General features: G+C 34.1%; 4 protein-coding genes across 7 annotated transcripts; 3 read left to right on the top strand and 1 right to left on the bottom strand.

Moving 5' to 3' along the window:
• Nucleotides 1-2,338: 2,338 nt before the first annotated feature.
• On the top strand, nt 2,339-9,972 carry LOC130804984 (mitotic checkpoint serine/threonine-protein kinase BUB1). 2 transcript variants are annotated; one of them, XM_057669571.1, is made up of 14 exons: nt 2,339-2,517; nt 2,605-2,758; nt 2,830-2,987; nt 3,072-3,165; nt 6,699-6,809; nt 6,928-7,009; nt 7,101-7,204; nt 7,287-7,358; nt 7,436-7,525; nt 7,607-7,764; nt 8,914-8,974; nt 9,062-9,196; nt 9,286-9,404; nt 9,492-9,972. In XM_057669571.1, the coding sequence occupies exons 1-14, from the start codon at nt 2,447-2,449 to the stop codon at nt 9,676-9,678; spliced, it is 1,596 nt and encodes a 531-aa protein (XP_057525554.1). In that variant the 5' UTR covers nt 2,339-2,446; the 3' UTR covers nt 9,679-9,972. The 2 variants fall into 2 exon arrangements, with proteins under 2 accessions (XP_057525554.1, XP_057525561.1); XM_057669578.1 differs by having other exon boundaries at nt 2,340-2,517; nt 2,605-2,715; nt 2,817-2,987.
• A 1,093-nt stretch (nt 9,973-11,065) lies between these two features.
• Nucleotides 11,066-18,318, bottom strand: LOC130804991 (heterogeneous nuclear ribonucleoprotein Q). 3 transcript variants are annotated; one of them, XM_057669597.1, is made up of 9 exons: nt 18,082-18,318; nt 16,438-16,864; nt 16,240-16,356; nt 15,968-16,108; nt 15,704-15,880; nt 12,907-13,114; nt 11,791-11,960; nt 11,630-11,715; nt 11,066-11,528 (listed from the first exon to the last, which is right to left on the bottom strand). In XM_057669597.1, exons 2-9 carry the CDS (start codon nt 16,840-16,842, stop codon nt 11,390-11,392), a joined length of 1,443 nt encoding a protein of 480 aa, XP_057525580.1. In that variant the 5' UTR covers nt 16,843-16,864; nt 18,082-18,318; the 3' UTR covers nt 11,066-11,389. The 3 variants fall into 3 exon arrangements, with proteins under 3 accessions (XP_057525580.1, XP_057525587.1, XP_057525571.1); XM_057669604.1 differs by having other exon boundaries at nt 16,438-16,894; XM_057669588.1 differs by having other exon boundaries at nt 16,438-17,318.
• Nucleotides 18,319-21,460: 3,142 nt separating this feature from the next.
• LOC130799304 (uncharacterized) lies at nt 21,461-22,817 on the top strand. Its single transcript, XM_057662427.1, has 3 exons — nt 21,461-21,677; nt 21,766-22,124; nt 22,170-22,817. The coding sequence occupies exons 1-3, from the start codon at nt 21,461-21,463 to the stop codon at nt 22,815-22,817; spliced, it is 1,224 nt and encodes a 407-aa protein (XP_057518410.1).
• A 3,143-nt stretch (nt 22,818-25,960) lies between these two features.
• On the top strand, nt 25,961-27,394 carry LOC130799363 (uncharacterized). Its single transcript, XM_057662483.1, has 2 exons — nt 25,961-26,180; nt 26,265-27,394. The coding sequence occupies exons 1-2, from the start codon at nt 25,961-25,963 to the stop codon at nt 27,392-27,394; spliced, it is 1,350 nt and encodes a 449-aa protein (XP_057518466.1).
• Nucleotides 27,395-27,664: the final 270 nt, after the last annotated feature.

Raw genomic sequence — 27,664 nt, forward strand, 5'->3', positions numbered from 1 at the left:
AATTTATCCACCATAACATAACAATAATCCATCATCATATCCACAAGTTCCTCATCGGCGTTATCCAACACCACAATTTCAGATCAAAAGCCTTTAAACTCTACCAAGTGTTTGTATATTATGTTCAAAGTTCTTTTTTCTCATCATGTCATTGAAATTTAGGATTTTGAAATCTATTGGCATTGATACATACTTCTACCCTATCTATGCTATATTTTGTAAGGTCATTCCAAGTTATTTTACTTATTTTCACTCGATTTTATGTCAGTCTTTGAAGTTTTTATTGAGGTGAAAATAATGAAAATTGAACTTATTGGAGTTTTTGTTAAGTATTTAGAACATATAGGACATTATTTAAAAAGCTTACGCATTATCTAAGCAAGAAAGTAACAATGAACAAAAATGAGCTTGCTCGACCACCATGCTTGTTCGAGCAAAAGTCTGCTCGTTCAAGCACCTTTGTGCTAATTCGAGCATGGCTGCTGAGTTCAGGCAGTTTGATTCCAAACCTTGTGTTTTTTGGTCAGAGCATCTGCTTGTTCGAGCACTTTATGTGCTCGTTTGAGCACTTAAAAAATTTCGCCTCAGAACGTTTTTGAAAGTGATTTTGACTCATGCTTGTTCGAACACCTATAGTGCTCGTTCAAGCACCTCAGAACACTGTGACTATTTGTGAATTGAATCTTCGTTTCATGGAGCATTGTGTTGTTATGAACTAATGTTTTACGTCATTATTAAATGAAAATCATGGGTTATTATTGATGAATTGATTTAGATGAAGCCATGCCACATTACTTTATAAATAGGAGTAGGTGCATTGAGATCATTTACATCTTGAACATCATTTTTTATTTTCATCTTTCTCTCATTCTTTTGAAACATAAAAGAGAATTATAAACTCTTTATAGTTTTCTGATTTTAGTTTCTACATAAACACATAATCACTTAGTTCAATCGGTTTGTACTAATCGGTTGGAGTGATTGATTGTATCTCATTGTGAATTTCCATTATCATAACCCAAGTACCAATCGGGGTAAATATCACAATAGGAAAGCTTGTAGTCGCCTTCAATCTGTAGTAAGATTTTTTAGTGACATTACAGTTGCAAACAAATCTTCTCTACGGTGTTATCTATTAGTGACATACCACTCGCGTGGGCACGGAACACCCGTGGGCTCGGACCCACAAACCCACGGATCAAGAGCGTTGACTTGCACATACACTCGGTGAGGTTCATTGTTTCCCAAAACCATATGGTTGTAAGAAGATTAGCTCACACAATATGTATCTAAGTTAACAACCCACTATTTTATCAATGTGAGATCTTGTCTCACATGTGAAGTATTTTCAACATTATTCATTTCATGGTTTATTCAAGCAAAGAGTTTATTGACATACACAAAGGAGACATTACAATTCAAATATCAACTTATATTTTTGGGAGGGTATCACAAGACCATTACGAATACCCAATCACGTAACAAAAAGTAAACCCATACCCGAATGAGTATTTTGTAGGTCATGAAAATTGACATTTGGGCTTAGTATTGACAGGGGTCAAAGTCAAGATACAATTCATAAATAGGAAATACCTAAAACTTAGTCTTAGATTAACTCTTGATCCACACAAAGAAAAGTGATTATCTAGAGTAAATTCAAATGGTTGAGAATTGAGATCCAAATGTGATATGCGGGATGGATGGAAGTAATCAACATAAAACACACATACTGAACTCTAAACTAAAGAATAACAAGGGAGAACAAATCTAGAGAATAGAGGATCAACCAAGTTATATCATAACTCATCACAAATATTAATTTTAGGAACATTTAACTTGTTAACACCCCGTCATTTTATAATATCATTATTAACTTTATAAAAATATTTTAATAATTATGATCACTAATATTTATCTATAAACTTTCTTTTAATATTTTTCCTCCATAATATTTATTAACATATATATATATATATATATATATATATATATATATATATATATATAAATATATATATATATATATACCATTTAAAATATTTTTTTTTTAATTTTCGTGAACATTACTTATAAAAAATTAAAATGAAGTTCATAGGTATATAAGATTAGGGTAAAAATTGAACATGAATTTTTGTATAAGATGGTCTCACCCTTGAGACGTGCTTCATATTTATATTAAATAGCCGAATAATAAAAACTTTTAGCTTATAGATTTCTTATTTTGAGATCGTCTCACCGTAAAACAGAGTCATACAGTACGGGCTAAAAATTAAATGGGACGGAAAATAGGCGGTTCTTTTGGAAGTATAGAAGAAGTATTTGTTTATTTGTGTGAGCAGCAACTAGTAAACGAAATAGCGTTGGTTGTTCATTTCAAATTTCTAATCTTCAGTCTTCCGCGCTTATTCTTCCTTCCTTAACTGGTGAGCAATACTCCGGTGGAACCATGGCTGTCACTTCCATCAACTTCCAGCATGCTTCTTCCCCCATAGATGATCCACTGCTTCCATGGCTCCAGTACTTTTGCTCCCATTTCGCTTAATTTTAGTCTACTATTTCTTCTCAAATAACTCAATAATTTTCATTTAATTGTAATTTGCGCAGTTCAATTAAGAAGTGTTTGGACAACTTTCATTCAGATCTAAGTGACGAGAACTGTGCAGCTCTCCACAAGCTTGCATCTGAATGCATTGCAACATTCAAGAACAATCATAAGTACCAAAATGATCTCCGGTTTCTCAAAGTTTGGTTCATCAATGTAATTATCTTACTTTTCAATTTAGGTCGTTGTTGAAATTTGTTTGATTGTAATTTAGGTTTTTTATTCAGTTGGATTGGCATAGAGATTTCAAAAAGGCATTCAGAGAAATAGAGGAGCATAAGATTTGCTTGACAAAGTCTCTACTTTACGAAATTGGAGCCCATTTTTTGGAAGTGAATGGGGAATTAATGGATGCTCATAGACTCTATATCTTGGGAATTTCAAGGTATTCTATTTCATTCCATTTTATTCCAACTTTTATTTTATTTTATTTTAGTTAGGGTTTTCCTAATTTTGGAATCAAATGTAGGAATGCTGAGCCAATTGAAAATTTGAAGAAAGCTCACAAGTCGTTTTTGGAGAGAATATCAGATGTTGTCAAGGAATGTTCTAATTTTCTTCAGGTAAACCTATCCAAAATATTAGCATACTACCTTTAAGTGTTTGTTCTGGTTTCCTAAACATTTGTCTTGAATGGTTTGTTGTATTGCATTCCGTACATAAGAAATGTTCAATCTAATTTTATGGAAACTTTGATAGTTACATAATAATTATATGCCTAAACTATACAAGATGTGAGAATAAATAATATTCTAACAAGATATTATTATAATATAATACACCCCTATATATCAAGCCGAATGTTGAAGAAAGATGAGACTAGCTGGAAAATCTTGCAAGAGAATCAAAGGAACACCTTTGGTAAAAAATCTCAGCAGTTTGATATCTTGAAAAAACATGAAGAACTCTAACTTGGCCTTTGGCGACTTTTTAGCAAACAAAGTGAATGTCCATCTCAATGTGTTTTGTTCATTGGTGTCGAACTGCATTGCTAGATAAATAAATATCACTGATGTTGTTACAATGAACTAGAGTAGCTTTTGTGATTAGGCAATGAAGATCAAGTAACAAATTTCTAATCCAACAAGACTCGGAAACAAATTTCTTATCGAACGGGTCAAGGTTGCTAGTCTTTTGGAAGACCATGCAATAAATTATTGCCAATAAAGACATAGCATAAAAATGTAATAATAATCGCAATTGCGGTAACGAGCACGAGAATATGATAACGGGAGTGATGTAGGTATAAGATATTCCTCAAATACAACCCAAAGTACGTTTTTTACACCTTTAAAACACCGAAAATATTGGTTTGATTTTTTATAAAACCTTTACAATGCGATGCAATACAATGCAACCTTATTTTTGTACTATGTGTGCTACCTCACTTATGATGGCACCTAGCAACCCTTGCATACTTAAATATGAATATGGGTCTAGGAGTGAAAGCGTAAAGTCCTTTCTCATTTCACACCACATTCGAGTCATGTGGAGTGTCGGTTCTTGGTGACGACCTAGAATCTTATACATACTCATTGCCACATCCGAGTTTGAAAATAATAGCTCGTCACTAAGTAGGTAATGACTTCATATTAATTTTAGTTTGGTTCACGACATAAGATATGACATTGTTTGACGTTGTTTGTCATTTACCTACTATAACATATCTTCTTTACCTTAGACTTGGGAACTTGGGACAAGCAATGAATGTGGGAACACTCACTCGTGGATCTTAAGCAATTATCAGGCAAAATAGTTGCATGAGGATACATAAGCCACAAAACGAAACAAAAATGTGGTTATAATTGAAGACCATTTTTTTAGAAAACAAATTTTAAATGTTTGATAAAATGATGAAGAATACAATTGCATACAAAAGACGCACCTCAATAAACTCTTAAACAATATTTTTGTCTTTGAAATTGATGTTTTAAGGGTAATGAACATTGTTAAATGTCCTTAAAGAATTCAAATTTGTACCAGCTTCATGGAATTTGAATTATTTAGGCATTTAACAATGTCCATACTCTAGAAAAATGCATTGTCAAATTTAAAAAAACTGTTAGAGGTTGCCTCGAGGTGCACTCATTTTTATCAGCTTCATCAAGTTTATGCCCTTTAAGTGTGCTTTGTGGGGTGCATTTTCTAGAAAAATGGTGTTTTCAAAGAAAGCACCATTTAACGTTGTCTCAAGGTGTGTGTACAAAACATGTACATATTGATGCTCATTTTCAACTTGTTTTGTGAACTTCACAGCTCTTTAAGAATTATTTTTCCGAAAATGCATTTTTCAAAGTCAATAACGCCACTTAAAATTGCTTCGAGGTCCATGCCTAGAATGCAAGTGTTTTTGTATTGTGACATTTGTGTCCATTAAGGATGCTTGGTGAGGTCTATTTTTTCCAAAAAAAATCAAGTTTTAGAGTCAAAACAATGTTCAAGGTTGCTCGAAAAGTGGATGAATTGTTACTCATTTCAACCCACTTTGCGAAATTTAAAAACTCTTAAGGCATTTCTTTGGTTTGTTTTACTAGAAATTGACTTTTTCAAAGTCAAAAACAATGTTTCAAGATCGCGCTCAAGGTGCATGCCCGAGTAAGTGAGTGTATTGAATTTTCAAAATTTGTATCATTTAAGGATGCTAGAAGATATTCGTCTTCCCAAAAATGTGGTTTTCAACTATAAGAACATTTTGGGTTATTTTGTTGCTAAAGTTGACTGATGTAATTTTTACCTAAATTGTCGCTTGAAATTATTTTTTTACCAATTTGTTGCATGTGCTAACTTTTTATTATTGTTCATTGTGATAAATTGGGTCAAAAGGTGCAAGCCCTCCAAGGGCATTATCAACATTTTACTCCTAGTTAGCCATTCTGTATTGTTAGTTAGGGTAGCTATTATTTTAGTAATTATTTGTTGGACTTAGTCTATATATAGAGCCATCCTTGTAATAATGAGACAGCTTTTGGATTGGAATAATAAGGAGTATCCTAAGGAGTTATGGGGTAGACTCAAATCGCCCATTAGTGTGTGTTTAGTATCTAATTTTAATCATGTTTCTTGGCTGATGCATTACAATGGTTTCAGAGCCGTACGATTCCGGTGATCGGAAACTCGCCGGTGAGTCGACGACGGTGTAAGACCAAAAAGTACTTCGGAAGTTGATCTTAAGGCTTTTTTTTGGTTCTGGGACTGATATTTCACTCGTAGAGATGTTAAAAAGGGATGTCCAAAGAGGTATTATCCATTCATTTAAACCAACATCCACGAATGACATTTATGAAAACTGGGGAAGAGGAATTTGGGATGAACATGTGGATGACGTCAGTTGGGGTGCTGATGACGTTAGCAATAGCGTCAGCAATGTTGTACTTGTATCTTATCAAAATGGGAGACATTAGTTGGGGTGCTGTTGACGTTAGCAATAGCGTCAACAAGGTTGTACCTGTATCTTATCAGAATGGGAACCCTTTGGCATTCTAGCCCAAGAATTTTTGAGGATTTCAGCCCATTTCAAAATATGTTCTCTCTTTTCAAGCCTTGACCCCTTTATCTCTCAAATTCACACACTAATTTTTGTGAATTTTTTCCCGACTAAATTTTTCTATAACCTATCCAAGTCAACTAATTTCGGGAAAATTTTTTCAACCATTTATCCTCATTCTCGTTGCTAACAATAGAAGGTCAAGCTAATGTTTTATCTACCTTAAGTGCAAGGTGGACATTTTATTCCTAGTTAGCCTTTCTGTATTGTTAGTTAGGATAGCTATTATTTTAGTAATTGTTTGTTGGGCTTAGGCTATATATAGAGCCAGCCTTGTAATAATGAGACAACTTTTGGATTGGAATATAAGGAGTATCCTTTGGAGTTATTGGACAAACTCGAATTGCCCATTAGTGTGTGTTCACTATCTGATTTTAATTACGGCTCTTTGTTGATTCATTACAGTCACTTGAGCCTTGATGTTATTTTTTACCGATTTTTCGCCTATATGTATTTTTTAATCAATTTTGCGCCTGTATGTATTTTTATCAATTTTTCGGATCAAAGTTTCATTTCTACCAATTAACCTAATTGGCCTTGCTGTATGTCCAGAATCCTGATGGAGTTTCAAGGAAGGTTGGAAAGGCTCGTATCAATCCATGGTCGTCTTCTACGACTAAAGATATTGAGCAGAAGATTCTTCCTCATTTAATGAAATATGATGTGAGATGCTTTCATGTTACCTCTTCTCTCAACTTCTCATTAGACATTCGTCACATTTCCAATTTTTTTTTTTGTCCTTGTCTTTTGACTATAAATATTCAATGCATCGTCATCTCAGGGTTACCATTCTAGCTCAAAAAACTATCCAGGAAAGGTTCCTTCTCAGAAAACACTTAAAAATAAGATAGTAATGAAAATTGGTAATTGCTGCAAACCTTGGTCACTATTTTCTTTGTACCATCAAGGATTTCCTGTTTCAAATTTCTCTAACAGGTGTTTTTCTATGATAAGGTGGAAGGGAGTACCACATCAAAGGCTTAGCTGGTGCAGGAGGATTTGCCCAAGTTTTTAAAGCTTGGGTTAACGGTGAGTCTAATGAAATTGTAGCAGTTAAGGTGAGTAAAGGTATTGAGAATCAAGTCATCCTGTTGGCTTTTTTGACACGGGAATTACTCCTGATTTGAGTTTGAATGGCAGATACAAACACCTCCCTTCCCTTGGGAGTTTTACATGTATCGTCAGCTTGATAAGCGTGTTCCAAATGAGGAAGTAAGTTGTTCTCTAATCCAACATTTTATTTCATTTCTTGGCTACATAACCCTTATTGTGATCCTTGTTTATTACAGCGGCTCAGATTGGGTTTTGCTCAAAGTATGCATCATTACTCGGATTACAGCATACTGATCTGTGACTTTTTGTCACATGGGACCCTTCATGTGTGTATATCTGCAGTAGCTTTCTGAATTTCCATTGCATATTTTTATTTGAAGGATGACTGATTTAGACATTATGTCCAGGATGCAATAAACACTTATCTTGTTGTTACGCAATCCATGGAGGAAGTATCATGCATTTATTATACAATTGAGATGCTCTACATACTTGAGACTCTGCATAGTGCTGGCATCATTCATGGGGATTTTAAGCCTGATAATCTTCTAATTCGCCATTCTAGGTAACTCTTGATACCATGGATTGAAAAGAGATCAGTATGTCTGTGAGCTAAATATGAGTCTTGAGATATAAGCTGAACATACATCTCACTGCTTTTTAAGAGATGGTGCCACATGCTTACTTTGAAAAAATCGATGAACTAATACAGTTTTCTTTTTATCAGCTTATTATGTCCTGAACTAATTTATGAATGTTCATTTTTTCTAACATTAGTGGCTGAGTGCTTATTATACTGATCATCTGTGTGGGCTATTATAGCTGGTTATTGCCTGTGGTAAGAACATTTGTTCTTGGAACTAGTTATTCATTAAGAGTATGCAGATATATTTTCTTGCTACTACAGATGCTTGATATAGATTTAGGGTGTGTTCTCTTTAGCTTATTTCCGTGGAACTCCACTTCTGCTGAAATTAATTTATTATTACTCGACTTATTTCGTTGAATTAACTTACTTTTATTCAATTTAGTTTCGCTGAACAGCTGAACTTACTTCAAATACTCTCAGCCTCTTGCCTGCTTTAAAAGAGACTGATATGTGCTGTTGCAAATGCAAATGGCTGATCAATTTTCTAATCATTGGTATTTAATATGTTGCAGCCCTTTTATAAAAAATATACTTTTAATGGAAAGTTTTCTAAATCTTTCTGAAATAGATAGTTCTAAACAAATGTTCTGGTAATTAGGAGTCCTTTTCTCTACATAGAAATCTGTTATATAATTAATTTAGCTCATGTAGTTCAATAATATGATAAAGTGAAACATTGCATTTTCTTGCAATTCTTTGGGTTATTTTTTCATTAGACATCTCGGAAAATGTAGTGTTTTATTTCACTAACCATCTTAAAAATGTATTGGTATGAGGATCAAAAGAAGGGGAAAACATCACAATTCACAAGTCAAGCCATAGCTATAGATCATAATAAGACTTTATTCACTTCATGCTTGATAATGTGGCAGAAAAATTGATTACTTAAAACTTCCACGAACTGGTGACGACAAGCTAACATTTGTTGAAATTTGAAATTGGGTCCAACCTAGCATTATCAAACATGCATTGCAGGGGCACTTCACTAATTAGCAGCAACCTTGAAGAATAAATATAATTTTCTGGATTATAGCAATTTGCTTCATGTGATATTACTCTTTGCAGTGGCAAGCTGACTGATGATACAGAAGATTTTATAAAACATTCTGGCCCTTGGCGTGATCAGGTTAAATATATTGCACATCAAAGTACAAATGTTAATCAGTTCCTTATGTTCTTTTTTTAAGCAAAGCCTTGTTATTATGCAACGCAGGGGCTTTGCCTTGTTGACTGGGGTAGGGGAATTGATTTGAGTGTTTTCCCCGCTGATATTGAGTTTGAAGGTGATTGCCGAACTTCAGGCTTTCGCTGTGTTGAAATGAAAGAAGACAAACCTTGGAAATTTCAGGTTCTTCATACTATCTATAAACTCTTATCCATTTCTCCACCTCCCCCTATAGATAAGGAGACTAGAAATTAAAAACTTGACCCCTACAGGTAGACACTCATGGCCTGTGTGTTATCGTTCACATGATGCTGCACAACACATACATGGAAATCGAAAAGCGAGCATCAAATGGTGGTGACTTTTATTTACCAAAATTACCTGTTAAAAGGTGTGTCCTTTGTGTTTAATATAAATGTATTTCCTAGTGATCGATATTCGAAACTGATGTTTTCAGGGTGCAACTCTCTGCTTTCAGGTATTGGAAATTCAATTGGGAGAATTTTTTCAAAAGAATGCTCAACATTGAACCTTTTGATGATCACTTGAAAATGATGCGAGAACTGAGGGAGTCCTTGCAAGAGTACATGTTATCAGACCAGTCTCTTGTAAAGAAACTAAAGGACTCATTGCGGAAGCAAAAGTTATCTCTTTGTTCTTCTTAGCTAACTGTATAAAAATTACCTTGTGTATATATAACTATTATTCGAACATTAGCAGACGACAAAACATCATCAATTTCTGTTTGATTTATTATGGTTCAGTGTTGTGAACCCTGAAAATCGAAACCTTGAAGACAGCTTGTCTTCGGTCTTGATGCCTCATGTTCAGGTTTGAGGAATTCTGGGAAGTTTTTAAGTGTAAATAAATGAATGACTACATAAAGTGGAGTGTTAGAAAATAGATGCATGAAGTATAATTTTCTTTCAGACAATTTGATACTTTCCTGTTCATCATCATCTTATTTAGTATATTCTGCTCATAGATTATATTTTCCTTTAAAGGTTATTTTTTTAGGACAGTGTTTCCTTGTACTTTAACATTGAGTGATATATGTCCTCCGTCCTATTGAATTAGCAGCATTTTTCTTTTTAGTTAATTTGCATTATTTTTATTTTTGAATGATGGCTTACCACTTTCTTTTAATCTTATTCATACATTTGAACTCTTTTTTAATTTCATCAATGTAATTTATTCTCTCTTTTTATTTATTTCCACATCCTTAAATACTACTTTTTTCACTTCAATGCAAATCAAAAAGGACAAAGGGAGCCCTAATTTTTAAACCTATGCCTGATGATGTGGATTCATGCCTAAAATCATCACATTGAAACCTATCCACTATTCAGTCTCATCACGATCATATCCGTCTTATATTCAGCCCATAACCACTTTATATATGCCGTATTTGCTACCCATACCTGCCTATGTAAGAACTCAAAATACATTTTAACATTAAACCAAAAATTATATATTTTCAATTGGAATAAAAAAAATCCAAACGAGCTAATACAAAGCCCACAAATTTTAAGATACGCCAAAACAATTAAATTTTGGAAAAATTAGAGATCTTGGAAACAAGAGATGGTAGGAAAACTAGTTCGCTCTAATTTTTGAGGTTAAAACACATTCAACCTTAATTTTCCATTTTAAATCCCTTATCAAACTGAACAATAAAAATCTTAGTGAACTGAACTAAATGATCATAACTAATAACCACTTTCTGCCTAATATAACAATCTAGGTTTATTCAACAAAAAAAAAATCTAGTTTTGACACATCCCAAAAACTAACTATGCATAAAGCCACCAAATTCACTTGAACCGACCCAAAGGATCAATCTTAATTAAAGCAACAAATATCATGAGTCGAGTAAACAAGCCAAAATATCAAACTCCAATTGGTAAGTCCTAATATGAATGACATCTATCAGACATCCAAGATGTAAAACTTTCTTTTAGAAGATTGTATAAACAAGAACAAACTCAAGACAAATGACATCTTTCAGAGATCCAAAATCTTTGTTGACGACCCTGCGAAAACATTGAAAAATATGAAAAAGAAATTTGTCATATATTATTAATCTTCAAACAGAGCAATTACAATAAACAAATCGCTAATCTGATGGCACTAATTTGAGGACTTCGAAATCTAGTTTCACTCGGTATCTAGATACAACGCAAGTTTGAAAACAACTAGTTCATTTTACAAATAAAATAAGGCATCCTCAACCTATCCCACATTCATCTGCTATCAGCTTTCCCAAGCCATACTGTAGTCTTGTCCAACTTCCCAAGATGGAAGTTGAGCAGCATAGCAATTAGTAGGTATCATTGCTCCTCCTCCAGAAAATAAAAGATCGACAACATCCTTCTACTAATAGGGTCGGAATCTTCTACTCCTATTACCATCATTTCCACTCCCACTACCCCTTCCTTGAGGACCACCTGATCCATTAGAGCGGTCATTTCTCCGTGGCCGCGCCGGTGTAGCCATCTGCATCCCAGGTTGCTGCCTGCACGATAAATTGCCAACATTGATTAAAAAAAAAAAAGCAGTAGCAACAACATATCTTATTTCCGAAAGATATTGAAATCGTAATGGTGGTAAACTTACAAGACATAGCCGATTCGGCCATCAGGCAGAACCATAGGCACCATCTGCATGCCTGACGGCATTGGCCCTCTTCCATATATTACTGGCTGTAATCAAATTCAAACTAACATGAGAAAATTGTGTTTCCGAAAAGAGAGAAAGATAAAAAGTTTGTAGCATACCTGTTGATATCCACTAGCAACCCCATAGCCAGCCCCCAATGAACCATATGGATTTCCAGCAAAACCATAAGTTGGTGGAGCAAGGTAGTTCACACCAGCAGGGAAAGAAGCAGCTGCTTCAGTCTTCTTATCTGTCTGAGGCTTAGCCATCGTAACATCTAGCATCTGACCTAAAAATTTACAAGTGCATAAAAATATTATTAGCAAAGACTCAACTGATTAAATAAGTTACGAGTAAAGTTACAAAGTATTTCCACCTAACCAGACGTTCTAGTCAAAAAATAGACATCAAGAGGGAGAAAATAAAATACGATAACACATTGAACATTGCAAATGTAGCAAAATAGCCCTGTTAATCATATCAAACGTGAAAATCAACTGCTTAAAGTATGTTTGGCGCAATTTAGCCCGATAAGTTTCACAACAAGTGCAAAGCAATCCAAATTATATTTTCGGTCATCGACAATCATCAGCATTGCATATCAATCCTAATTTCTTGTAAATGCAGGTGTGATTGGACAAATTTTTGGGGTGATTTTGCATCTGGAGTAAGAGTTATGGGGCTCATTTGCTATATTTAAACACATCCCGAAACGGGAAGTACCCAAGTCCCATTACAATGGGTCTGCTGTTTTCTTCCATACAAATGACAAACTGGCAACAAATTTGTAAAATTTATTCCCTTCAAATACATTCGATAAGCCATGTTCTGTTTTTAATGTCAAGTGCTGCAATCACTGCCACATGTATACATCCATTTTGGTGGGCCATTATTGCCACATGCACACATCTAATTTCGTGCAGCATTAAAGTTCATGTCTTCATCAATAGGATCACACATGTATCCACAAGAAAACAAGAATTATGGGTCAGCCTAGTGGTCCCTTTCACCCTTGTGACAGGATTTTATACTCATGACGCACAACTAGTATTAGTCCCTTCTCCCCTTGCTTGTAGAAATTCTCTAATCTACACCCGAGTCAAAAAAAAAAAAAAGTAACCACAAGAAAACAAAATGCACACTTCATGGTCATCCCACCCAATTTATTAAAAGAGTCAACATAAACATGAAAATCTATTCTTTACATAGAAAACTTGGACATACTAAATCATTACCATCAATCTCGTACTTTTCTGTATCTTTGACAGCTTTCAGAGCACTAGACCTTTCACCAAAATGGATAAATCCAAAATTCCCTTTGCCTTGTCCACCTTTTGCAGGTGGCAGCACAACCTTTGTGACTTCTCCATGGCGTTGAAAGAGTTCCTTCAGCTGCTCTGGAGTGGCAGTGTCCGGTATGTTTTTTACATAAAGCGCCTTGACCTGAAAAATCAAGTACAATATCAACAAAAACTTCAAAATATAAGCAAGTACATTTGAGTTGTTTTTCAGATCTCATGCGACATCTTTTTTTTTTTAGAAAGGTAGTTGTCACAATCTGCAAAAGGGTAATAGGTAATCCATCATTGCTTGACTAGGTAATAGCAACAAACAATTGCTATAGCCAGAAAAAAAGGGAAAACAAATTTATGGAATGGGACTTAAAACAGTAGCAAAGAGCCTTAGATTCAAAAAACGGAAGAAAATGATTACTAATATTGAAAAATAATGGAGAATATGCAATAAAGTGTGTTTATATTTTTGTTCCTAATTTAAATGGAAAATTTTAGCTTTGTTTTTGAAAACAAAGTTGTGGGTAATACGCTAAATTTTTATTCCCTCTATTCAAGATACATGTTCCAACTTTCTGTTTCAATCTAATTCTCATCGGTGTCAGTGTTCCCACTTCAACTTCATTTCTTTTTCTTTCTTTTTAAACTTCCAACATTCAACCTTGAGGATCAAAGTCAAACTCTTCCACTTATCTCTCCCCCCATTAGAAGTGCAAATAAGGATTGACATGAGCTTTATGTCTGATCTAATCCTCATCGGTGTTGGTGTTCCCACTTTAAATTCATTTCTTTTTCTTTCATTTTAAACTTCCAACATTCAACCTTGAGGTACAAAGTCACAAACTCTTCACTTATCTATCCGCCCATTAGAAGTGCAAATAAGGATCGACATGCATTTTGCCTGAAGCCAATATCACTGTCACAAGATTCACTAATTTTCTTTGCGAATCGCTAATAAAAATAAGCGAATTATTGGGCTATTTTAGGGTCATTTGAGTGAAACGCAAATTCAAAAAGCGAATTAACTAATGAATTGTTACACTAGTCAATATTATAAACCAGTTAATTGCAGCCAATATCACCAACTCATTTAAGCCCATACTTTATATATCTAAACAAAGACAGGATGTTTAAGTATTTCCCACTGGTATTATGACATTACCCGTGTTTAAAAGCCAGATTGTCAACCATGTTCTTTGTGGCTAAAATTACATTCTTCACAAAGAGTTCGAGCAATTCCAATTGCAATAAATTTCAGGTGTATCATACAAATACTTGGCTCCAGAATAAGCTAACCAAGTCCCAGGAAGCTTAACAAATTACAAAATAAATATGAGGCTTGGTTAATGTCAAAAAACAAAACCCTAGATCTCAATTTTTGAGAATATTTTACAATTTCAGAGAAACAATGAAGAAAAAGCAAAAGATCATGAAATTAATTCAATAACGGAAAAAACATACTAATGTTACAATTCTATTGGTATCTCAATGATTATGCTAACAGATTGACAATAACTGCATACACACTTTTGCAATCCAATTTTGTTTGCAGAACAAGTGGAGGAAGACTGTACTAATGAAGCCAAATCAGCAATTTGATGCCTTTTTTTCCAGTCAGTTACAAAGCCTAACATTATAAAATTGTATCCCATAGCCATTTAGTCTTTAAAAGATTCACATTTCAAGAAATAATCTGAATTGAAAACAACATTCAGCAAGAAAAATACTTTAATTCCCAAAATCAGCCCTTAAAAAGATCAACAACCAACAGATCCTAAAATTATAAAGAAGAAAAACAATCCCTTTTCCCAGAAGATCTGGGGTATTACCAAAAATAACTTTTACACAATCATGAACATTGCAATTTCATTCCCGAAACATCCAGGGTATTACTCGAAATTTCATTCCACCAATCACACGGTTCATTCTTTTAGAAAAATCACTGGGAGAATGAACAGTTTCTAACAAAATATTATTACAAAAGTGTTTAAACAGACCCGGCAAACTGAAGAGAAGAGAAACAAGGAGAAAAGAAGATAAAACATGGCACCAAATTGGATGCGCTTCTTCGGAAGCTAAGACCAAATGGCTTTTGGAGCGGTATAATAGGAATTATCTGATAGTTGGTAATTAGTTAGAATTAAAAATAAAATAAGAAAGTAGAATAAATTGTGGACAAGGGCAAGCAAAAAATCATTCACATATTTTGTAAAAACATTGGATGAGTTCTTGACTCATATTTTGAAGAGCCACAACCCTCTCGAAAGCTTTTACTATAACATTGTTTTGTAATCTTTTTAGGTTACAATCAACATACCATTTATGTTTACATCAATACACATCATCACATTTACATTCATCTTCATTATTCCTAATGGCTATTTTTGGCACATTAACATCCATTGGTATTGACATTCTGCCAAATAATATCATTAACATCCATGGGTATTGAAATTCATAACAAATACCAAAAGTTTTGGAAAACCTGAAAGATAAATCATGATCCCTTAAATGTTTCCTAACTTCCTAAATGATTTCCCCATTTGAATTTTCATGTGTGTTCGTTAAGGGAAGAAGATGCAAACATTGATAAAAATGGGAATACATAATGTTTAATTCTTATTTCTTTCATATGGTCACTGATCAATAATGACCGAATTGGTAGAATGGGCCACATGTTAAGAGCTCGTATTTTAAACTGACAAGAAATGATCATGATGCCAGCTTCAAAATTAATTACCTGAGAAGCTGCAGCAGAATCTGGCGCACTTTTTGGATCAGCCCACGTGACGGTAGGGGTGTTCCCTTCCAGCCTAAAACTTCCACTAGACATTTGTTGTCTAGCATAGTCAGCGCAAGCATTGTTGTAATACTCGATAAAAGCAAAGCCACGATTACGACCAGGATTTAATGCATCCTGCCATGAGCAAACCATAAGCGAAACAGAAAAATATCATGCCACTAAGCAATAAACAGATTGTAGAGTAGAATATAGTGAATTCACCTGCTTAAGGTCAATTATCTCTGCCCCGGGGCCAACTTCATGTATCAATTTTTTAAACTGATCTTCAGACAAGCTTTTAGGTATGTTTCCTATAAACAACCTGTGCTTTGAATCGGACAAAGAGCACCTCAATGTTTTTCCCTGTAGTTTTAAAGCAAATGGCATGAGAGATGCAAAACAAGGAACACAAAGCTCAATCCTAACCAAAAATTTGGGGGGGGGGGGGGGGGGGGAGGGAAAAATATGGTGGCTATGACATGAATTAAAATAACCTTGAATTCCTTGTTCTTAAGCTCATCTATTGCTCTTTGGCCATCTTCCTTTGTTTTGAATGCCACAAAAGCATATCCTTTGACTTCACCGGTATCCTTATTTTTCATTAATCTAACCTGCATGGCATGCATTATAACACAAGAAAACAAAGCAAAAGCAGGAATAAGTGATTGAAAAATACAAAAAATAGTCCTTACTTCAAATATTTCACCAACAGGCTCACACAGTTCTCTTAGATCTTCTTCTGTAACATCCTTTGGAAGTCCCCCAATGAAAACCTCGGATCCATGAGGAGGTAGTGATAGAAGCTCAGAATGCTTCTCTTTGTCTTCTTCATTCATTAAAGTTGTGTACTTCTCTTCATCTTCCCCATGACCATCAGCGGGACTTTGATCAGGTTCTGATGATTGCTCTTTTCCGCTACCATCAGGTTCCTCAACCTTCTCATCACTAGTTTCCTCCTCTTCTGGATCCTCCGGATCCTCATCAGGATCCTCATCAGGATCATCCTCAATTCCATCAACAACTTCTTCATCTGTCTCTTCCATGTAATTATCATCATCAAGGTCGACACGCTCATCAATCTCTGAACCCTCAGCCATGACTGCTTTATGTAATTCTTTTCTGAGAATAAGCAGATCCCCAATCAAGCTTCTATGGCAACCATGAGGACGCATACAAGCCATTTTTAAATAATGGATAAATGTGGATAAGACGAGAAAGAGGAAGCAGTGATAAATGTAGAAATAAAAGAGGGTGTTTTGCACTGGATTATTCGTGTTTGATTATACTGTGTAAATTGGGTTGACCTGATACCCAGTATCAACATATTACAAAGTTGGATTGCTGTGTTAGACATAAAATCAAAGGCATCACCAAAGTATTTCCCAGGATTGTTTGTGTTTGATTTAAATGTGTCATGAAGTGATACCCAAGAACTAAAGTATGGCATTTTGATTGAATGTAAAGTGTATAGCTACAGTAATATTTAAATGTGTGGATTTCCACTGAAATATCATGATTGAGGAGGTTTCACCATAAAAAGCGCCTCCAACAAGGATTCCGGCATTTTGGTCACCTGCACCTCCATGATCATTTTAAGTAACTTCAAATTCAGAATCATATCAGCTCTGACCAGCTACAATAAAAATTAAACCCCACTATTTATATAGGATTTCAGGAAAGGGGAGAACTTGACAAGGGTCATCTACACCTATAATTATGTCATAAGAAACATTTTTGATCCGTAATGGGAAGTGACAAGTAAAGATTCTTCAATCCAAAAAAGTTCAAGTAAAAAGAAATTAAAATCTTCTTAGTAATTGACATTACCTATACGAACATCCCGGAAAATGCACAATTGAGCTCAGTTGCATTTTATTAATTTTATTCCGCCCTTTAAAACTTTTGGAAGAACTTTTAAAACTCACATAAACTCCTAAGCAAATAGATTCGTGAAATGAAAGGAAACCATCATTTTGTTGACATAAAAACCCAAAAAATCAACGATTAAACTTCATTTTCATCATATATGTATAAACTTGGTACCATAAACTGCATCCCCAAACTAATCTGACAATTTTCTAATTGTATAATTACTAAAACCCTAATTGAAAAACGACATACTGAAACCCTAAAAGCACAAAACTTCACTTCACAAAGACCAGTTTAGCTTAAATAATCCGAAATCAACTTCGGAAAAGACATAACAATCAAATCTTCAAATAAGAAATCAACACATATGCAATCTTTAAAAAGGGGAAAAATAAGTATCAAATCAAGTGCGACTATAGAACAAATCAACAGACGAGAGAGAGGGACGGGGTGAAGATTATACCAACCTAGGAAGTATCAACAGCAGAGAAACCAGCGCATAGAAGAGAGAAGGAGATGATAACGATTAAAGAGAACGAGACTGAGAATGAGATGAGATAGATGAGCGTTTTGGCTCCTGAGTCCTGACTCCTGAGTGAGCAGCGGGTGTAAATGTAATGGGTATTTTTAGTAAGTGGTGTAGCTGCCCGATAATATAACCTAAAACCACTTCCTCAAAAATGCCGTTTCACCTTTTGGCTTTAATTAATTAATGATAATGAAATTATCAAGGACAACAACTTACTCCTATTTATTAATTATTAAGTTATAAATAGGGCCCTCTAACCCAATAAATTTGAAATAAAGAGAAATCACAAATAACATTTTTAAATAGTCGTTCTCTTGAGAAATCGTCTTTTTAAGGGACATCTTTCAGGCTTATCCCATTAAACTTTAATATCCACTTATTGTATCTTTAATATCTACTTACAATATATTTAATGCCCACCAAAAAAGTACTTAAACTGTCTACTTACAATATTCTTAATGTCTATCAAGAAATTTAGCCTACTAGCCTACTTACCATTTTCTTAATGCTACTTACAATATCTTTAATGCCTACTTATAATACACTTAATGCCCACCGAGTAAGTACTTAAAATATTCTAAATGTCTATTTATAATATTTTTAATGGCTACGAAAAACTTACACTATATTTTCTTTTTTAGAACAGCCTAATTAAAGATGATCTCTCATAAAAATTTTTGATTTTCAAAAGCGGCCACCATTTCTATGTGACCTAATCAATAAGGGGTCAATATGGGCTTAGTAGCCCATTTAATTAAAAAAAAAGAAAAAAGTGGCTTCCTTTGCTTATACAGTTCGTCTTGTATAAAACCGTTTCATGGTGAGACAATCTCAAAACAAGAATCTCATAAGCTAAAAGTTTCTATTATTGGGCTATTTAACCCAAGTGTGAGGCGTGTCTTACAATGAGATCGTCTCATACTAGAATTTGTGTTGCTTATTTTTTTCTAGTTTCTCTCTTGTCCTCTCTTTTACATTCTTGATATGTCTAATACTTCTATCTAAATGATAAATTCTCATTATCTTTCTACAATCTCAACAGCATTTGCAAAGCATCATTGTTGGTGGAGGTCGAGCTTTGTCAACATCGACATCTTTTAATAATCATTTTTAAATTTGGTCCCTTTAACTAAGAATGACGGTTGAGCCTTAGGCTAATTAAATTATTTATGGTCATAAGAAGTAACTGAAGTTGAGATTTTCTTCATGTTGTCTTCATTATATTGAGGTATCTTCTATTGTTGGTGGTATCAAGTGTGGCTTCCATTTGAGATGTCGACTCAATTTGAGTTGCACTTAGAGTCTCTGATTAGGATGTTTTAAGTTCCCATGTTTTGCCCCCTGTTGAATGCATATTTTCATGTCTTTATTAAGTTTCTTATTAAACAATACTCCCCCTATTCATCTTTGGAGTCTCATTTGACTTTTCACGGATTCTAAAGAGAGTCAAAAGTGGGACCCTAAGGGTAAGAAAGAGAGTGGTATTATGGATTTTTTAATGTAAGGAAGGAAAATTAGTATGGGTAATGGAGGGTATAATTGAAAATCGGATAAAGTTACTAAGGACATAAAAGTCAAAAATCATACCAAAAATAGAAATGGGACAATTAAGGTGACTTGACCATAAAAGGAAATGGAACACATAAGCTGAATATGAGGGAGTATTGTTTTATTTTTAACTTAAAATTGTCGAATGATGAAAGAACCCAAAGTTTTTGCCACAAATGTATGAGTTTCTATGTTATTTAGTAGAGGAGATATTACTTCATATAAAAGCTAACTAATTTTCATAATTAGTTCGGTATGAAATTATAGGAAATAAAATAAAAAATATTTATTTTTTGCCTCTTAAAAGATCACCTTTAACTTTTAAAATTATTACAAAGAAATTTCAATTACAACTTAAGAGTACAACCGTATAAGAGTAAACAATAATAAAACAAATAGAATAAAATATAAATTTACTTAAACAAACTTCATAGAATCATAGTAATGTCATATTATCGTAGTTTCAATTTGTTAGGTTATTGTTAGGTTAATAGTATATGATATATCCATGTGATTCCATTCTTGTCTTGTTAAAGGGTGTTCGGACCCGATTGATCCGACCCGCCGATCTGATGACCCGCATTTTAAATGGTGGGTCAAGTTTTTTAAAAAAAAATAATGTTGCGGGTCGGTACTGCACCCGTTTTAATTGGGTCGGGTCATGGGCCAAAAATAATTATTATCGTGTGCCCGCCGACCCATTATGCTAGAGAATTTTTTTGAAATTTATTGGCTCAGTTGTTGCGACTGTCTAAATATTGACACTAAGTAATAATCTCTCTGTCTCTTTAACTTTGCACACTAAAACTCAATTATCTCTCACATATTTTAGTTTTAAGGTGCAAACTCAAAAAGACAAAAAAATAACTACTTTAAACCGAACTTAAATAGAGGGGATAATGGTATGTTTTAGTGATGCACTAAACCAGAGAAAATAATTACTAGTACTACATTAGAATTAAAGTAATTGATTACTCCCTCCTATTCCTCTTAGGAGTTCCATTTGACTTTTCTCGGATTTTAAAGAAAGTCAAAATGAGACCTTAAGGGTAAGAGAGAGTGTGGTATTATGAGTTTTTAATGTAAAGATTAATGAATTAATGATTCTCACCATTTTCTAGCATTTTGTAACCACATGTAAAAACTGATTTTTTTTAACATCAAAATTCGGAATTTTTTTTAAGTACAACACCAAAATTACATCGCTTGTCTACTTAAAACCGAAAGTACATTAATAAGTCCTACAATTACAATAATTTTTCGAAATTACATAAATTTGTCCGAACTAAATAAAATTACATAGATGCATCGGTATCTGAGCTAGCCTTCTCAATTCTTCAACAGCCTCGGTGTAGTTACAGTCATTACTGATCATATGAGTGTGGATTTTTTTTGCGATCATTGACTTCAGATTTCTCAAATTACCAAAAATGACGCGTTAATATTTTCATAAATAGCCATTGATTTGTAAACAACCAAATTTTCAATTTAAAAATTTCATCACATTACCTAAATTCATTTAGAAACTCAAATTAAAATGTCCAAAAATTAAAGAAAATGAGAAACTGCCGCCAAGTTGATGAAAAAACCAATAAATGGAACATTGGCGCCAACACAGTGGCATTATTAACAAAACCCACATAAACACCAACAAAGTTTCATAAATTAAATAGGCGCCAAAACTGAAATGTAAACACTCCAAACCAGAAGCAAATCAGAATCAATAAATACTCCAAACAAAAGCCATTAATTACACACCCATAAAAAAAATGCCTCCTTCAAAAAACCTAACTACACAACAAAAAATCCAAATCATGCAAAAGCTACAATCTGCATTAAATAAGAAGGACAAACCAGTGCTAGGCACAATCAATGCACTTGTCACTGAGTTTCAAGTGTGTAGGAAAGCAATCACACATTTGTGGAATGAAGTGAAGAAGCAAATAAGAAATAACAACACAGTTAACCTCAACATACAGCAGGAGAGTGGGAAGAGATGCACCAAATAAAATCGAATTTGATGAAGAAAAGTTTAAGGCCATCAAATATGAACTCAAGTGTACTCAACATTCAGTTGCTAAGCAGATGGGGGTGTCACAAACCACAGTATGTAGGTGGAAGAAGAGCAAAGTCATAAGAAAGCACACAAACTCTATCAAACCAACTTTGAATGAAAATAACAAGCTACACAAGTTAAGTTTTGCATTATCTAAATGTGAATATGATGAACATAATGATGCATTCAAGTTTAAGCCATATACTAACGTTGTTCACATAGATGAAAAACATTTCTATCTAACCCAGGAGACACAAACTTATTATCAAGCTCCGGGTGAAGTAGAACCACACAGAGAGTGTCAATCTAAGAGGTTCATTCCCAAAATCATGTTTATGTGTGTTGTTGCAAAGCCAATGTTTACAACTAATGGTGATGTCTTTTTTAACGGTAAGATAGGAATTTGACCATTTTTTACACAGGAGCCAGCAAAAAGAAGCTCCAAGAACAGGAAAAGGGGGGAGTTGGAAACAAAACCAATACAATCAATCACGAAAGAGCACATTAGAGCAATGCCTTTAACTAATGTACTACCAACCATAATAGCAAAATGGCCTCAAGGATTTTCAAAGCATATTTACATTCAACAAGATAATGCCAAGCCACATATAGCACATAATGACAGAGAATTTTTAGAAGAGGCAATGAAAGATGGGTTTTACATACAACTAGTGCAACAACCACCAAATTCCCCTAACATGAATGTACTAGATCTAGGTTTTTTTAGATCCATTCAAGCTTTGCAATATCAAAAAGCTGCTTACAATGTAACACAGTTACTTAGGGTTGTGAATAATGCTTTTGAGAATCTAAGTCCACAATGTTTAAGGTTTGTATTCATCACATTACAAGCATGTATGATAAAGGTGATGAAAAGACTAGGGGGATTCGACTATCACATTCCTCACATGAACAAAACAAAAGCAATAAGGGAAGACACTTTACCAAATTACCTCAATATTGACAAACAATTGGTTGTTGATTCACTTCAACATTTATTCACAAAGATAAGTTCACAAACAATGAATCAGTTAGTGGAACTGATTGGCTATGCAGGGGACATTCAATAAGGGATTGTTCAATTGAATGAGAACGTTGACATGGGAACAACAAGCCATTTGACTGCTCAAGAAAGTCAACAACAAGAATGATGGAAGGGGGATCTTACTTTTGGGCCATATAACAGAATATCAGTTATTTTTGGGGGTATGCACAACTAACAAACACAACAGCAACAAATTTTAACAACAACAATTTTTTTTTGGGAGCAGCAAAGAAAAACCCACAACACAGAAACCAGCTAAGCAAAAAGAAAACAACAACTTTTGTATGCAGCACAAGTTAATCAACAACAGCACACAAACCAGCAAATCATGAACAACAAGTGAAGCATCTGGCCAACACAACATTAACAAACACAGCAACAAGTTTCAAATGTAAATTCTTTTGGTTTTGGACATATTTTTGGGATCTTAAACATGGGATGTTTCAGATCTAAACAACAAAGTAAAAAATTTATGTTGCTTAAAATGAAACATTTGTATTCATATATAGATAAATGAAAAAATTGGTTGTTTGCAGTACTCTCAGGTACGCTAGATAGTTTTTTTTTTCAAATCATTGAGTGGAAATCGAACATCTTTGCGCTTAAAACGTTGGAAAACAATCCAAACCCCGTTTGTTCGATTTATGGTGGCTAAAAATTGCTCTCACTCAAAGATTACAAAGCAATGGAAAAAAATGCATCAAAAAAACGTTTAAATAAAAAATCATCAGCAATCAATATCAACATGCACCCACCTAAAAGAAACTCACTTGAGAAAGGACCAAGCTTATCAAGTCAATCCTCTTCTTCACAATTAGTATTCGAAAAAACAACATCAATGGAAGAGTATTCACGATCAGGATACATTTCAGGCTCAGGTGTGTAAATGGGTTCACCCTCAAAGTCAAGTTCTCTTCCCCATTTAGGATCAGTCTCAACAGAAGTTGAGCCGTCATAGTAATCAAAAGACTCTTCCTCAAACAATTTCAGTCTAGATCTAGGGTTTCCTTCATCGAACCCCTTAAACTCAATCTTAGAAGGCGATTTGTAAGGAGATTTGGGGATTCTCAGATGTAAAGAAGTAGGCGAGTTAGGATTTTTCATGGGTGAGTTGATTGTCGAGTTAGGGTTCTTCAGGAGTGAGGTTAATGGCAATTGAGGGTTCTTCAGGGGGAATTTAAAAGGCGAACTGAAGTTTGCCATGAGAAGAACACAAAAGAAATTAAAGAAGAGCGAGAAAACACAACCCAGATCTAGGGTTATCAAAGGATTACAGAGATGGAGGCAAAGGAAGATGGTGAAGCATCAACCCAGAATTAAGGTTCTTAAAGGGTAGAACACGAAAACAACTAGGGAAAGGGGGATGGGTAGGGTTTTAGGGTTAAAAAGGGAGGGAATGGTTAATGGGTGGGTATGTTAATTAGGTTTTAGATATGTTGATTAATTAAAAGGGAGGAAATTAGTATGGGTAATGGAGGGTATAATTGAAAATAGGATAAAGCTAATAAGAGCATAAAGGTCAAAAAAGCATACTAAAAATGAAAATGAGACAATTAGTTTGACTTAATCATAAAAGGAAATAAGACACATATAAGGAATAGGAGGGAGTACTACTTTAAAGTTTAAACTAACATTATAGAGTGTTTCATTTTATTGGAAACAAAAGATAATGTTATGGGAAAGTTCTGAGATATGCAGTTATTTACATTGCATATAGATTAGAGGGACACGTTATCAAATATGAAATGGTGCACTAGATCAAGTGCTTAATATTTACTTCCACCTATTCACCTAATGTGTCTTATTTGACTTTTTACCATTTTTAGGTGGTTAAATGGGACCACATATGAAAGAAAAAATTATAATGTTTTTAATTTTTATAGGGGTAAAGTGGGGTTATTAGGTGTAAAGGTGCGAAAAAGCTAAGTTTAATAGGGGTAAATTAGTACCCAAAATAGAAATGAGACTTTTAGGCTGACTTGACCAAATAAGAAAATGAGAAACTTAAGATGAAAATAAGGAAATATTTTTAATAAAGCGTTAATAATAAAATCGGGTTACCGAAACCCGACCCGATTTATCCCCGGATAAATCGGGTAGGGACATGGGCCATTAAAATAGATACCCAATTAACCAGGTACCCGACTTTTACCAAAAATGCTAGGTACCTGATTTATGAATACCCCTTCTTGTACTCTCTTAGTCCATACTTCGAGTTTGTCACATTTCTATTTTGATCCATTTCTTTTACTTTATAATATTTTTAATGTAAATGATTGTCTTTATTACTTTATTAATTTTTATTTACATATTTTCTTTTATAATTTCTATTTTTAAATTATATATACACAATTTATTCCGTCACTTTCTTGATCTCTATATCATATGCTATTGTTTCAATGTTATAGGGATCAAGAGAGTACTTAGCAAATGAGCTTTACTAGATGAATAACCGTAATTTATATTTATAATAAATCACTAATATGTGACACTATGTTATAGATCTATTATTTTTATAATTTTATTTTTCTTTTTTCTACTTTAATTATTTAATTATTTATATTTTTATTTTGTTATAATTATTTACAAATAGCCGTTATTAATTACTCCCTCCGTTCCTAAATGTTTTTCCACTTTGGGTATTTCACGGGAATTAAGAAAATTAGAATCTTTGGTGGTAGTGGGTATTATTTTAATATGTAATAGTGGGAAGTAATGATTGTATTGGAATAATGAGAGAGAAATTAATTGTAGATATAATTAAATAATCAAAAAAAAATCTGATTTTATTGTAGAGAGAGAAAGTACATGGAGGGAAACTAACCACTTTCCAAATTGGAAAAGTTTACAATTTTGTTTCTAAAAAAAAGGAGGGAATTAGAATTACATGTTCAGCAGTAACAGAAGTATTAGAAATACATGACCTTGCATTGGCCAAATTAGAAATACATGGATTAGTAAAATGAATAATTACAAGTACAATATCCAAAAAAATGACCTTACAAATTCCTAATCAGCTTATTTAAGTTGCTGATTTAAGGCATGAAGCATAAAAATCAAAACAGCAGCCTCAATTGTCCAGCAACTGTCCAGCAACTAACCCAAACAGCAGCCTCACATTACCAAAAATAACTGTCCAGCAACCTCATTTGCATCATTAGCCTTGTAATGGCTTCAGATAATGACGATGAGCTACAGGGGGCTTGGTATTTTGGATCAAATGCATACGATTCACAGTCAAGCTCCAGTTCTGACGAGGAACCACAAGAAATGGATGCACAACAAATAGAACAGCAAGGTCAACGTAAAACAAGGCTTACGAACGAGTTGAGGCATCTTATTTTACATGAAATGTTGTCACTTAAAGTAAGTGACTCACTCCCACATGGTACATTCGTACGAATAGCAAACAAATACGGTTACACACCAAGAGCAATTTGAAACTTATGGAAACGTGCAATTGAAAACAAAGAAGAAAACAAGCCTTATGTTGTCGATTCAAAGTACAAGAATTGTGGAAGAAAAAGAGTTCAAGTGCCACCAAACGTACTTGAATCAAAACCAATGGGTGAACGTACATGCATAAGAGATGTTGCAACATGCTTAGACTTGGCACCAACAACGGTTTGGCGATTGATACGAAGGGGGGAGATTAAGGCACATTCAAATCCATTACACCCTTATTTAACGGATGCAAACAAGGCAAGAAGGGTTGAGTGGATTTTAAGTCTCATTCAAGAAGATACAATTCATCATCATCCAATGTATAAAGGTATGTATGACTTTATACATATTGATGAAAAATGGTTTTACTTAACCAAGAAGACACAAAGAGTTTATCTAGCACACAAAGAAAAAATTCCATATAGGGCGGGAAAGTCATCAAAATTCATTCCAAAAGCCATGTTTTTAGGGGCGGTTGCAAGGCCTAGATGGAATCAATATGACCAAAGCACATTTGATGGGAAAATCGGAATTTTCCCTTTCGTAAGTAGGGTTGCAACACAAAGAAATTCAATTAACCGTCCAAGGGGGTCTATAGAAATTAAACCAACTGATTCGGTTACTCAGGAAGTTTATAGGAGCATGCTCATAGAACAATTAATTCCAGCAATTCTTAGAAAATGGCCAAGTGATGGTCCATCCATAATTTTCATCCAACAAGATAATGCAAGGGTTCACATAACAAATGATGATCCAATTTGGCAACAAAACAACAGGCAAGGGGGCTTTACATTCATTCTAACTCAACAACCACCAAATAGTCCCGATTGTAATATTCTAGATTTGGGTTTTTTTAGGAGCATACAATCACTTATGCATAAGAAAATGCCAAAGAACATGAATGAGTTAATAAAAGCAGTGGAAGATGCATTCGAAGAGTTACATCCAAAGACTTTAACCAATGTTTGGATTTCATTACAACACAACTTAAATGAAATCCTAAAGGTTAAAGGGTCTAATGACTATGTTCAGCCACACCTAGGGAAGAAAGTTCAAGAAGACAATGGAAGGTTACGAATACAAGTGCGAGTACCATCACAATTGGTTAGGGAATGTGTACGTTTCCTCAACCCAAGCACAAATCAGCAAGGCACATAAACAGTAAATGAAGATGCTGCACAACATAATCAACAAATACTTGAAGCATATGATGAAGCAGTGGAAGAATCTCAAAGATGATTATAAATTACATCCCCTCAGTTTATTTTTTATCATCATCAAAATTGTTTCTATAAAACTTAGGAGCAACTAATTATGAAATCAACATCAAAATGGAAATTTAAGGTCATGCATATGTATTTACGTCATTATATAATGATCAGTTCAGTTTTTTTGCCCCCTGATTCATCATTGAGGTGTTTGAACCTC

Source organism: Amaranthus tricolor, chromosome 1 (assembly GCF_026212465.1).
Source record: "Amaranthus tricolor cultivar Red isolate AtriRed21 chromosome 1, ASM2621246v1, whole genome shotgun sequence".
Classification (NCBI taxonomy): Eukaryota; Viridiplantae; Streptophyta; class Magnoliopsida; order Caryophyllales; family Amaranthaceae; genus Amaranthus; species Amaranthus tricolor.